Here is a 14,154-nt window from a genome sequence, read left to right on the forward strand (position 1 = left end):
AAAGGGATGTGAGCAGGGGACATCCTTGTTTGGGGATAGCTCCAAAACTCTGGAATGTTTCCCTCATAAAAGAAGAGGGTGCGTNAATGTAGATAATATAATAGTATATAGTAATAACTATGTGACATAAGGTGTTGAATAATAATAATGACACATTGGAAAATTGCATTGTTTTATTAGTTAATCAATTTGAAAGAATAACGAAAGTTCTTCAACAAAAGAAAAATGAGTTATTTAATTATTTTATATATATTCTTTAAATAAAAAGTGTGGTTGTGTTGCTTTTATTTCTATTTTACGATTATGGTGTGCCCATTGAAAGTGAGTGTAATTAAATGTATCCAGGAAGTCTCAATGAGATTAACATCTCTTATGTAAAAGAGATTAAATTACGTATACTCTTCAAAATACGAGCAGTCAGTCACACAAAGCAGCCATTGCACACTAACCAGTTTTGAAACTGTGAAAGGAAAGTGATTTCTTCATCCAGCCCTTGCTGAAATAATGACGACATATGATTGAAAATTGTGTGAATCTCAGTAGACAAATAAATCACACAACATTAAAGATTCTTAGTAGAAACTAAAAGTAAAAACTAGGACCATCTGCACTTTTAGTAAACAACAACAACAACAACAACAACAACAATGCCTGGTAGTATTCTGTACATGTTTTTGTTGTGTAATTCTAGCCAATTCGGTATTATGAATGTTAAGAAATATACAAATATATGTTATATATTTTTCATTTAATCAATTGATAGTTTACACTCAACATCATTTTAGAAAATACTGAGAAATAGCTCATCACAACTTCCTTAACCCAGGTTGACATTTTCAAAGATATATTTTATTTACAATTACAAACTCAAAACGGAGAAATCCAATATTTATAAAACTCAATCCCTCAATCAAATCAGTACCTTTGTTCCCTTATTAATTGATGACTCTCCATCAACATTTCCCAGATCCTTAGGTGAAGTTTACAAAAGGCTTGTTTTAAAAAAAAATGAACAGACTGAAAAACCTCAGAAAGATGCAAAAAGCAGAATTTACTCAAAATGAAGAAGCTGCTACCAGAGATTGTTATGGTGCTTTGGCTTGAAAATGAAAACTATAGATTATCTGAATGTAGTGGGCGATTCACTTTTGTAGTCAAATGACTGTTATTTTTAGAACAACATCAGACCTTTTAATGTATCTCAATGGTAAGTGAAGTCTTCAGTGATATTCAAAAACAAAAATAATTGTAATTGTGACTCCAGGTAAATATCTATTGTATGTTGTACTGCGTCTCTTCAAACCTCTGCTGTGTGTTCACAGGTTGGACCCAAACCTGTGCTGACGATACCGGACGACCCCAGGGTCATCGGATTGTTCGACCTGAACCACTTCTCTGTGCGCATCATGTCTGTGGACTACCAGGCGTCCGGCCCGGGCCACACCCCTCCTGCATCCCCTGGCCCCCGCCTCAACTTCAGCGAGGACTCCAAAGTGATTCTTGGGGATTCGGCGGACGATGCATTTGCCTATGTGCACCACATGACCCTGTATGACCTTGAGGCTCGGGGCATGGTGCGTCCTTTCTGCGTGGCGTACATTTGTTCCGACCAGACGAAGCTGATGGAGAACTTATCTGAGCTGTCGACAGGCTTCTCTCATGCCTCCGACAGCCTCAAGACGGGGAACAGACAGGCGTTCTCTATGGAGCTGCAGAGAAAATTACAAGAGCTTGAGTAAGATTAGTATTTACTTTGATGAAATACTGATATACATCTACTTGTGTCTTAGAGACGGAAAGACATTTCCATATTGGCCAATATATCACCTGATACCCTTCAAGTTTCACAAAGCCCAGAGTGTTAGTCCTGATATAAACCAACATTGTAAGCGATTGAGAAGGGCTGTCTTCACAGTTGGAATTGCAAATGAATGTAGGAAGATGAGTGTTTCAAATGCAGTTAGAACAAAACAATTCCCCTTCAGTCTGTGTGGAGATATCATAGGCGACATCTAAAATCAACATAACATTAGTATGCTTTAATCTGTAAATTGGGGATTTCAACATATTACCCGTGGGGAATATACATTTTTAAAGTTTGACATAATAGGAGAAGGTTTAGCTGGGGAACAAAAATCATTGAGAACACAAAGTTTAGGGCCTTCAGGGAATTTAATCAAATTTGGCACAAAAGCCCATTTGGACTCAAGGATGGTCAAAGTTCACTCTCACCTTTACAAACCATGTTTTTGGCCATGATTATAGATGGTAATTATGAAAATTAAGTCAATGATGCAATTTTGGAGAAACAGACAACTTGACTAGTTGGCAGAAGGTTATAGCCGGGTTGCAGTTCATCTAGTTTGAACAATCTTTCCTCAAAATGCAGTTTCTTTTTCTTTTTCTACTCCAGAAACCTTTTTTGGACACCACAACTTTGGTGAAATATAAAGGGCTTTTCCCTGGCGGCGATAGAATGAGTCCCATTGTGTGAACTCCTTTGGCAAGGGCTTGAATGCTACAGACGTTCATGCATATGTAAAGGCCCGCACTCCAGTTTTAAGTTACTCTCCAAGGCTGCTGAATAAATCAACTCCCTCTGACTGTTTCAGGTACACACGGTTGACCCTGCATCAGGAGACTGATCCTCCTCCAAGGAAGGTAAACGCGAAGCAGGGAGAGAAAGCAGATGAGATTGAAGCTGTAGAGCATTCAATCCTAAATCATAGAGAGCTCCTGCGCCAGGTCACTTCCTACCCAAACAGGAAGCTGAAACATCCTGACTTCCTGCCTTACGACCCAGCCGACTCGCTCACTGATCCAACAGCGTTACTGCCTCCTGAGCCCGGTCCCTCCCCCTCCCCCTCCTTCTCCTTCTCCTCCTCCTCCTGCAGGTCTGAGCGCCATCTGAAGCCTCTCCAGGAGCTTTGCAACTCCTACTTCCTGTCTCTGATGAAGGAGCAGCTCGCTGACACAGAGCGCCGTCTACGTGGCGACAGGAGTGTGCTGCGGACGACTAGCACCATACAGTCGTTGTCCAGGAGGCTCACGCTCACCAACTTCCTGTTTGAGCTTTGGAGGCCAGAGGAGGGATCTGAGGAGGAGCGAGAGAGCGCTGAGGCCGAGCTGCAGAGGGCGACGGGGAATAAGAGCGGCGTCGAGGCCTTTCAATCCGAACCAATGAGCATGGAGTCGTTCTGCTCCTGCGTGGAGGAGATCCCCATCAAAATGGAGGCAGGAGATGACAGGACAATGACCCCTGACCCCAGCGTTGCCACGGAGATGACGGGGAGTATGAGCAGCAGCGACAGCATCGAAGTGCTCGGGACGGAGAAGTCTTATCAGACCCAGCATGGCTCTGACAGCAGAGGTACTGAAAGACAATTAGCTGGTTGCTTACAGTGAATATCTTTTATTTACTAGGTTGATGTGTGTACTTTAGAAGGAATGCATATTGCAGCATTTGGCCTCTCTGACACTGTTCCCTGTCTTCAACAGAAACCTCAGTCGGGATGACGGACTCCTCTTACAGGCGAGCCGCAGTAGATTCAGGCGTCAGGCGCGGCAGAGTGTACGCCAGACGAGCCAACAGTGAGGACAGCATCGAGGTTCTGAGCACCACCGAGTCCATCTGTCCTGACGACCTCACCGCCATCACCGAGGAAGAGTCGGATCAACAAGCTCTTACTAACGGCTTTGAGAAAGAGGAGGAAATACTGGCAGAGTTTGAATCTGACGATGTCCTCAGGAAGAGGAAGACATTCAAAGCAAGCACTTCAGTTTCTGAGGATGAAAACGAGGAGCAGGCTCAGGAATATGACGGTCGTGTTAACGGAGAAGAGACCTCAAAGCAAAGAACTGTTAGTGGTGAGGTTATAATGAAAGAAGAGAAGGTCGTTGAATGTTTGATGAGCAATCATGTCCATGAAGTGAACGGTCCAGAGAAGACGTCCAAACCAATGCCAGGTAAAACATCTGCTACAATATTTATGCCTCAAGCACAATTTAAGTATACAATAACAATTATTTGGCTAATATTAAAAAGTTTGTCAAAACCTCCTCTATTTTATTCTGCTTGACTTCACTGGATCAAAAATATATCGATATGGAAATAATCTGCTCCAGTTCAAAATGAGAATAAACTTTATTATGACAAGTAGTCCAGCAGTATAAAAGATTAGCTGTGGACGGAGAAATAAACAGACAAGCACACAATAGTTTGAAAACTATGAAAATAAGACAGTTTAATAAACCAGAAATAGGCATTAACATGAAATAAACTGTTATTTTTTTTAGATGAAGTAACGGTGGAGTCGAAGCCTCGCTTGTCTGGAGTCCATCGGACGGTGCGGTCGGTACTTGACCTTCATGTGAACTTCACCCCTGCTCTAGCTCTGGCGGAGGTCGACCGCTGGTCTCCGCCCTGCTCTCCTCTCCGGCTGCTGAGCGTGGACGAGGCGTCCGACTGCACCAGCATCACCGGCTCCACCGAGCCGCTGTCTCCAACTCAGAACGTCCACAGCAGCTCCCGCTCCCATCGGAGGAGGAGGAGGAGGAAGGCCGGACTGAGAGCCCTCAGGTTCCTCAAACAGAACTCCTTCTCCCAGCATGCCTTGTTTTGTCTCCTGAGCGGCCGGCCGCTGGTCGTCATCGGAGGCGACGAGAGTTTGGTCAGGAAGCTGGTGGACGCTCTGAGTCTCTTCCTGCCGGCTCCAGGTCCTGATGGGAGCGCTGTGAAGGCGTCTCTGACCGCAGCGCTGCAGCTGACTGACCTGCTCACCTGGAGACTGATAGGAATACACAGGTACAACAATTGTTAGATGTTGATATATGACATTATTATATTACCATTTGTTTTATGTCTTAGCCTCACTTAGTTAATGTTTATGCTGAGATGCCCTGTAGTCTTTTCCTGGTTGCTTTCTTTCATTTGATCAGACCTTTTGTAAACTGTCCATATATTAGTGTACCTACAGAATACCAGATTTACTTCACACTTAAAAAGCCATCCAGTAAATGCCAGTTTGTTAAAGCCTGTAATATTTGTGCCACAAAAAAGCATTTGCTAATACCTTTTAGTCTGAGTCTCTTGTTTGCATAAAAAGCTGATCAGATTTCATCGATACATGTTAATCTTTGTTAATATTTACTGTAATACAAAAGCTCAATGCACCATAATACCATTATTGTTAATTTGCTCATATGAAGTCAAATGGAGATGTTGATGTTTTTGATGTTTGATCTTGACTTTGGGTATGATTTTAAAAATCGATTGGTGGATGTTCATGTATATGTTTCATGCATAATGCAAAAGAATGTGATGTTTCAATGTGAAAATGAAAACAATTAAAAAGGTATAAAAGTGACATACTCTTCTTCTTTCTTTAACCAGATCCTCCTCCAGCTCTCTGGCCAGCATCCTTCACTCTCTGACTCGCTACAGTCGTTACTTGGCGCTGTTGGACCTGGACCAGAGGACGCTGCAATGTCCGTCGTACTCCGGCTCTCTGATTGGTCGACTGGCTGACCCTCACTCTGGCATCAGCCGAGGAATCACCTACCTGCTGCACCTGGAGAGCTGCCTGACTGCACTGGCCAACCAGGCGCTGCTGTGCACCTTTAAACCTGCGTTACTACGTCCACACAAAGCTGGAGGGAACGATGGCGCAGAGGAAAAGGACTTCCTGTTGATGCGGGGATTGTGCACCAGTGAGAATGATTTGAAAGTGATGAACTTCCTGTGTGACCTCATCAAACAGCGCCACGCAGGACGTGGACCACCGGTTTTAAGATTCTCTTACAATTCAATGCACTTGCATAAGAATACATATACGGCATAAACAAATGAAGGACAGAAATAAAAGACTAGTCATGAAGATAGTCTATAATAATACCTACAGCAGAGCACTGATTCATCTAAGTTGTGTTGTCTGACACCGAAGAATCAGGCTTTTATGTTTTTATTTGCAGTGATGAAAGTTTGTGTGTATGCATGATTTTTACTCCATGATGGCGTTGGTCATGTATCTTTAGGTTACTGGACACAAATGCACAAGTGCCCCTCTGGCACCGAAGACTTTTACTGATGCTGGCAGCCTCCACACATGAAGTATCAACTTTTATTGGAGTGCGTTTTTAAACTGAAGGCTTATTACTGAATGACATGTGAACTCTTTTAAATTAAGAGAATTGAGCCGCGTTTAAACAATGTGTGATTTAAAAATATTAGCCACCTAAAAATCTGTAATGTTTTGAGTGTATTTAGAATATTTTAACAGCTTCAGCCTGCTGCCAGTCCTTTTCCTAGCAGGAACTAAAGCTGTTATGTATGCTGTCTTCAAGATCACCAGAGTCAATTGACAAAAAAACTAAAGTTGCTGGTTTATTCTGCATCAATCAGTTCGTTTTTTTGTGTTGCTGTCACTTTGTTGAATCAGAACTTACCCTTTAAAATACCAAAGTTACACAATAACAAAAACGCACCAAGGCAGAATAGACCAGCAACTCCCAAAATAACTATTTTTGTCAATGGTGGTTTTGAAGAGAACATAGATAACATCTTCAGCTACTTACGGAAAAGGATGATGTCAAGGTCCAATGATAATATCCTTAATATAGCCTACCCTCAAATTGTCTTGAGTAATGTTTTTAGGTGGCTAATACATGTTTTTTACGCTGTCCTTGAGATCAGAACATTGCTTTGCTCGAGGGCTTGTGCTCTCTTGAACTGCAGATCGCCAACTACTGTAGGTTAGATACTGACTATGGACAAGTGCCTCATAAAACCCCACTTCATTAAATATGAAATGGCCCTTTAAACTCTGAACTGAAGCTAATGACAAAGCCTTGTTTAACACTGTACTTTTGTGTTATTTTACTGTTGCAAATATGAGCCAATTTAAGGTGGTGTGCATTTACTCTGAAGATAAACATTGTATATTTTCCATTGGGATTCAATATCAAGCAACAAAGCAATAAAAACACCATAAAAAAAAAAGTCATATTTTCCATTTATTTTCCAACATAACATGACCTCTTTGGGGCATTTGTAACAAAAGTGAATATATATGAATATTTCCACAAAGTCATGAAAATAAGCATCACTCACTTGAAAGAAAAAAAATCCTTTAGTGCAGAATTAAATTCCAAACCATTCAGCAAACAGGACTCTGATCCGAAGTAGTCAACATAAAGTGTCTTCGTCAGGTACATTGTAGCGTCTGTATAAAACTTCAGACACATTTTCCTGTGGCTCCTCCCTCACCACTGTGCCGAGGACCAGGCACCGGGGGTTTGTGTTTGACAGAAACATCAGCGAGGAATCAGGCTGCAAAATCCAGAGGGATACAAACGGGTTATTCCGACATTCATCAGCTGCAGGAGGGAGGCTTTACATCAAATACTTCTGGTAACACTTACAGTCTGGTTGATCTATGCGCAAATGGAACCAGTGATGAGAGGATAAGCCTGGGGGGGGGGGAAATAAATACCATTATGTCATATCCACTCACACACTATTTTATTTCAAGGTCTTTATTAAAACTGAAGAAGGTTCCCCAGAGAGCACATCTCTCCAGGTGAGTAGAAGATTTCAATCCCACTAAAATGCCCTCCAGGCTCCCTACAGTTAGCATTGCTGAGAATACAAGTGTTACAGACGAATTCCCTTTGTATCGTCCCTTACTTCAGCATATCATTTAAAGTGGACCTATCATGCTATATTTGAATAATATAGTGTAGGACCATACCTATATAAGGCATATTTATACTTTTTATTTTTCAAAATACCAAGCAGATAGGGGATAGGATTTTAGCCATTCCTTCATTCGTCCTCAATTTAAACTGTCTTTGCATGGGCCTGATTCTGTGAGAACAGCAACCATCGCTACAGGGCCTGGCGTAGTGTACTACCAGCGTCTCCAGCGCTTTCACCGGGCCAATGTCCCGTGGCTGTCTCCTCCTGATTGGTGGAGTTGGCCCAATAGCCGTAGCGCCACTTCTGTGACGTCATAGAAGTGTTCAAATCTGTATCATTCTGTATCAGATCCGTTGCAGCCCCTTTTTAAGAGATTTGGGTATGGAGGAAAATAGAGGGTTGTGTTTTCTGACACTTGGTGAGTTCCCTGGAACACCGGGGACACATATTCATGTCTAAAAGACGTACAAAAGCGCATTTTGCATGATAGGTCACCTTTAAAGGAAACGTTGTCAATGTCACTTTTTGAGCCATTGTGTAGCCAAAATGTGACCTGCAACAGACTAGGTCACGCTTGTTTCTTAGCAAAGCAGATTTTACAGACCTTTTAATGGTTACTCTGCTATGACCTTAAAGCATTGTGACTTTAAGAGCTCTTTCACTTCAAAAGAGAGGAATACATACATAAATAAAAGCACAATGTGTCATTATATGAAACTAACTGTGGTAAAGGGGTCATATGTGAAAATAAAAGGAGTGGCTGTTTTAATGAGGCGGTCTAACGTGTCAAAAGTGCACACAAAAAATGAAAACCTTTTTAATACACAAACTTATTTTTTAATTTGCAAAAGCCTGCTTGTATAGCAGACCAACAAAACAGGGAGTCGACTCAACTGTACATTACACACCACCAAAAGAGAAATGGACAATGCAGACTTTCCCTTTAACAGCAGGTTCTTGAACAAACAAAAAGAGCCAGAGGAAGGAACAGCTGATGAGAGTAGAGGGACTTACAGCGGACACTGAGCCTTCACTTAGCTAGTTTGAGGTCCACTGGACCGCCTACATGGTTACATCAACATCACAACAATATGATACACCACGTGAAGCCTCACCACATGTGAAGGAAGCAACAGATCAGATCCAAAGCCTTTTAATACTTTTTTTTTTAAATAAGAAGAAAATAGAATAGTCCACTGACTCAAAGGGTTGTGGTGCTCACTGGTCCTCACTTGAAACGACTGAGTGGGCAGCGGCAGGAAGAAGGGGTAATAAAGTATCCCCATCTGACAGAAACAGACATGCTTTTCTGTGGCACCTTTTGTTTTCTTCGTGCATAGAAGCAGTGAACAGTTTCCCCCACTAGGGGCTCTGTATAGTAATGCTTGGATGAGCGTGTCATTGTGTTCGTGTCTCATCAGTGTGATGCCAAGCCCTGCTGACTGCAGAGGGCCGGGTTCGTTGAGGGAATGGTGGATAAAAAGATCACTATGCTGATAATAACCTCAGCTCTTTGATAATTGGAATTCTTTTTTTTATAAAAAAGACTTGGCATGGTTCAGCCGTCTTTCTTAGAAGTTTGTTTTTTTCTTTAAGCTGACACATCAACTCTGTTTCATTGAAAGAATACAGAAGGAACACTGGTGTTGCTGCAATTCTTAATTACTGCCACTAGGTGACACCAAAGTATACAAATACATTAGTTGTCTTAAATATTACACAGCTATTGACACTACAGTGAAAGGTATAATGTAGGTGATGTGGATTAATAACATAACCTGAGTTCTGTCAAACTGATACTCCTGCCCCTTTTTCAACCTCCAGATGATCAGGACATGGTGGGTTTAGTGATGAATTTATAACAAGGAAGGACTAAAAAGATGCCCGCACACCTGTAATGTTTTCCGTCTCCTCGGAGAACTCCAGCAGGAAGGAGTTGAAGCGTTCGGGGCTGGAGGACAAAGTGCTCCACAGCCAGCCGAGAGCCCACACGTTCTCCTGAGACACAGAAACATCACTCAGATTCATGGTGTTGAGGAACATGGGCGCTGTGTGAGAGCCATCAAACTGTTTATCTCTCAACAGGAACAGGAGATTACCTTAAACGCATTGAGCACCAGGAAGGCCGGATTCAGAGGAGCATCGAGGATTCTCAAACACAAAGCTCCCGTTACCAACAGCAACACGGCCTGATCTGGGTACTCCTGTAAACACAAACACACATATATTAAGTAGGGCTGTAATGAATAGTCCTAAACTTAAATGATGTCAATTAATTCAGTTCAAACACTAATTGAGCCTTTGCATATAAAAGAGAAACATTTGGTACAGATATATTAAAAGTATATTAGCCACGTGTAACATCCATTGGTTCGAGTGTATTTGTGATCTTATGTACGAACCTCCATAAAGAATCGTGGGATCTGTATGTTTGACCCGTACTCGTCCTGAAGGGTTGAGCTCACAAAACCCATCGCTTCCTGAAGTCCAGACATGACAGAGAACAAATACTGAATTACTCCAAAAAAATAAAAGATTGAGAATTTTTTTAACCATTTCAAACCGGAACTGTATATAAATAAGAAACACTTACGAGAAGAAACTTCGGGCTCGGTCTTTGCAGAGCTTTGGGCGTGTTAGCGACATTGATTAAACTGGCCCAACACTGAGGCTGGATCAGAAAGATATCAGAAGTACAATCACACATTGCAACATGCTGGGCTCGTAATACATGTATTTCTACTGCAAATTCACACACATTAGAGAACTTCAGGCCAATACACTTTTCAAAACAAACAGTTTTTTTCCATTTTAAAAACACTGCAGTCTGTGCACATGCTCTACAGAGTGGTGCGGTGACGCGTCCTAAAACCCGGAAGCGAGTCAGCATTTTACCACTACCGGTTCCCTCGTCTCGGAGTCAACGGGATTTCTCCATAGGATTTTGGAAAATAGCTGGAAATAAGGTCTGTGGTTGACACAAATGTAAAAGACGGATCACGTTTTGTTCTACGACATTAAATACAGCAGCAGTGACCCCACTGGGGATTTTTGAAGAGTTTACGTGTCTGAAAAACGATGGTTGTTACCGAGTGGCTGAATAGGACTACAGAAGTTGTCGAGGCCGTTGTACGTCATTACGCCAAACACGTAAAACACTCCCGTACCTGCCTCCTGCAAACTGTTCAAACAAACGCTTCAACTTTCACAATTTTGAATCTATAGTTTTGAATATGGATTTTAAGTTGGCGTGACGTTGAGGCAGCGACCCTGCTGTAGTACGTTTATAGCATAACATTAGCATTTTGCTTCTGGCGATTAGATTTATGATAAAAAAATTATAAAAGTTGGATAGACATGTGGATATTATCCAGCTGAACAAAACGTGCATTTATCAAACATTTCGAGCTATTTTCCAAAATCCTATGGACACACACGCAGCTGTGAGGCACTTTTCTCTCGACAACAAATGCAAACAAATCCCATTGCGTTTTTGTCGAGGGAACCCATGGGCAGCTTACTTCCGGGTAAATACGTCATCCCTGCACCACTCTATTTCAGCGACTTGGAGCGCATCAACTTAGAAAAAGGCCTTGAAAGACCTGCGAGGTTTCTTTTGGGCTCTAAAAACACGATTGAGCCAAAGCTTTTAGGTCAATACCACTTGGACTCCAAATCAAAACCAGCAATCTTCAGATACCAAAGTCCTGTTGCCTCCAGATTCCCACTTCATATAACTGTTTCAGAGTCTACAAAAGCCTGAATAACTCAAATCATGTGATGTTTTAAAAGAGCTGTTGTTCTTATGTGTTGATTCATTGTGAAACTGAGCAGTGATAGCAGACTTACATCAGCGTAGACAGCAGGGCAGCATCGATGAACCCTGAGAGCAAACCTGACCAGAGTGACCCAAGTCAGTGGCACAGCATCTGCAGAGTGGAGACTTATGAGAAACTCTTCTTTTTATTCGAATAAAATGCTGTTATACAAGTAATTTATCTACATCTGACCTTTAATGGGCTCCCACACTTTATCAAAGGAGAGCTCTGATGACTGAAGGACCACCACCTTTGGTGCTGTTGCCGTTTGAAAGACGAGAAGATAGAAGAGGAAGAGTTGTGGCGTGAAGCGGGAGGCGGGGGCGTTCACTGTGGGGAGCAAACTGCCCAGAGCGAACGGCAAGTCCCCCATCATGCACGTGAAGAACGGGATGAGGTCCTGAACCTGGTGGAAGCTACCGAGAAACAAAACAAATGCAGCAAGTCAACAACTTGATGTCACGTCTAAATAAAATGGAAATCTATGCATTAATGTTGTTGGACATTTCCCAGACTGTCAATAAATATTCCTTAGTATTTAGCACACAGAACATAATAAAGGATACAATTATTTAGATGTATGTTTTGGGGGGATAATCAGGACTGAAGGTATTACACTAGTAGTGAAATATAATATGTTTTGCTCAAAACAACAGTGGGATTGTGTAAAATCATTTGAAAAAGGTTAAATTGTTCAAATGAATGAATATTTGGTAGTAATGATCAAAACTAAAGTTGGTTTAAAGATTGGACTCAGTATAGGTGGAATATAATATTAATAGATAAGATTGACTAAAGATATCAGAGCAAGTTTTTCAAAGTGAAACACAAAGGGTTCAATCTCACATACTTGGAGTTAAAAGACCATCAAAAGACACCATACTTGTTAAATACACAATGAAATTATACTTAAACACAGTTTTGCTTCAGTCAAGCAGGTTTAGTTTTAAGACGTACAGTAAGGGATTGTCCGTCTCGACAACGCGTAGGTAGCGGCATAATTCTTTGTATCTGTAGACAGAAATACCAGACAGGTTTCATTTCATTAGTAGAAGAAAAGCTGAAGAGTGTGGCAGGACAGCTAAAGCGTGGATGGCTGCCACGTCTTCTCTCCTGCAATATCTCTATGGCTTATACTGTATACTGTCACTGTTGAAGGAGCGGAAAAGTGAAGATTGCCAACCACTACGCTTTAGCTGTGCATAGGACAAAAGACTGTGGAATCAATTATACTGTGAAAGAGAGAGGGTGTGAGCGTGTGTTTTGTACCTGTGCTGTCGCTGTAGTAGTTCTGTTCTCAGTAGAACTACAGAAATCTGTTCAACTAGGAAGTCCTTCTTGCCTTTGTCTTTGCGGACACCCGTCACATTCTGCCCCTTCAGCACAGACACCAGCAGGACATCATCCCAAGGACGGACATTCAGACTGAAGCACGCACACTCACAAAGTTATAATGTGAAACCTTGTGGATCAAAAACAACAAACACGGTTGTGAACTGCTGCCTCAGAGACACATTTGAACACACACACACCCACCTGTTCTTCACGCTCTTCAGCTCAGTGGGGAAATACAACCGCTTGTAAAAATCCTGCAGTTTGGTGCTGAACCCCGTCGGGAAATCAGCCATCACCATCAGTCTCTGCATAGACATTATGACCCTGAAAAACCCCAACACATGCAGCGAAGAAGACGTTAGATATTCATAAGCAAATGAATGAACAGACAGGATGCAACACACTGTGTGAATGTGTGTGTGTGTGTGTGTGTGTGTGTGTGTGTGTGTGTGTGTGTGTGTGTGTGTGTGTGTGTGTGTGTGTGTGTGTGTGTGTGTGTGTGTGTGTGTGTGTGGAACTGCACACTGCTAAAGCAGCCTCCCTCTCTGTCATCATCCTTTTGGACCTCGACACGGTGAACCATCAGATCCTCCTTAGCACTCTCCAAGAACTTGGAGTTTCAGGCACTGCACTTTCCCTCCTCACCTCATACCTCAAAGACCGCACCTACAGGGTAACTTGGAGAGGATCCGAGTCCGACCCTTGTCAATTAACTACAGGGGTCCCTCAGGGCTCTGTTCTTGGTCCCCTCCTCTTCTCCTTGTACACAAACTTGCTCGGATCTGTCATTAGCCCGCATGGTTTTTCATACCACTGCTACGCTGACGACACCCAATTAATTCTGTCCTTTCCCCGCTCAGAGACCCAGGTCGTCGCACGCATCTCTGCTTGTCTAGCAGACATCTCTCGGTGGATGTCTGCTCACCACCTCAAGCTCAACCTTGACAAGACTGAACTGCTTTTCCTTCCGGGAAAAGATTGTCCCACTCTTGACTTAACAATCAACATCGGCACCTCTGTTGTTTCCCCGACTCATACTGCAAGGAATCTGGGTGTGATCCTAGATAACAGACTGTCCTTCACTGCAAACATCGCTGCTACAACCCGCTGCTGCAGATACACGCTTTACAACATCAGGAGGATACGTCCCCAGCTGACCCAGAAAGCGATGCAGGTTCTGGTCCAGGCTCTCCTCATCTCACGCCTAGAATACTGCAACTCCCTCCTGGCTGGTCTACGTGCATGTGCCATCCGACCTCTGCAGCTCATCCAGAATGCAGCGGCTCGTCTGGTCTTCAACCTTCC

General features: G+C 42.6%; 2 protein-coding genes across 2 annotated transcripts in view; one reads left to right on the forward strand and one right to left on the reverse strand.

The window, feature by feature from the left end:
• Positions 1-1,286: 1,286 nt before the first annotated feature.
• On the forward strand, positions 1,287-6,998 carry LOC104951183 (smith-Magenis syndrome chromosomal region candidate gene 8 protein homolog; the record flags this gene model as incomplete). The annotated part of the gene is made up of 5 exons (XM_010777821.1): positions 1,287-1,735; positions 2,613-3,370; positions 3,499-3,966; positions 4,297-4,804; positions 5,393-6,998. Coding segments are annotated over 5 exons (2,631 nt in total), but the record flags the coding sequence as incomplete, so codon positions are not given.
• Positions 6,999-7,017: 19 nt separating this feature from the next.
• LOC104951170 (uncharacterized) overlaps positions 7,018-14,154 on the reverse strand; it is a 16,854-nt gene continuing 9,717 nt past the window's right edge. Inside the window, exons 3-13 of the mRNA XM_010777806.1 lie at positions 13,051-13,174; positions 12,784-12,939; positions 12,472-12,525; positions 11,707-11,930; positions 11,546-11,625; positions 10,290-10,367; positions 10,099-10,176; positions 9,796-9,900; positions 9,589-9,694; positions 7,420-7,467; positions 7,018-7,327 (exon numbers count right to left, since the gene is read on the reverse strand). Of these exons, the coding sequence (XP_010776108.1) occupies positions 7,323-7,327; positions 7,420-7,467; positions 9,589-9,694; positions 9,796-9,900; positions 10,099-10,176; positions 10,290-10,367; positions 11,546-11,625; positions 11,707-11,930; positions 12,472-12,525; positions 12,784-12,939; positions 13,051-13,166 (1,050 nt within the window). The 5' untranslated portion in view covers positions 13,167-13,174 and the 3' untranslated portion in view covers positions 7,018-7,322. The remainder of the gene's footprint in view (positions 7,328-7,419; positions 7,468-9,588; positions 9,695-9,795; positions 9,901-10,098; positions 10,177-10,289; positions 10,368-11,545; positions 11,626-11,706; positions 11,931-12,471; positions 12,526-12,783; positions 12,940-13,050; positions 13,175-14,154) is intronic.

This window comes from Notothenia coriiceps, unplaced genomic scaffold, assembly GCF_000735185.1.
Source record: "Notothenia coriiceps isolate Sejong01 unplaced genomic scaffold, NC01 NC01_scaffold00018641, whole genome shotgun sequence".
Classification (NCBI taxonomy): domain Eukaryota; kingdom Metazoa; phylum Chordata; class Actinopteri; order Perciformes; family Nototheniidae; genus Notothenia; species Notothenia coriiceps.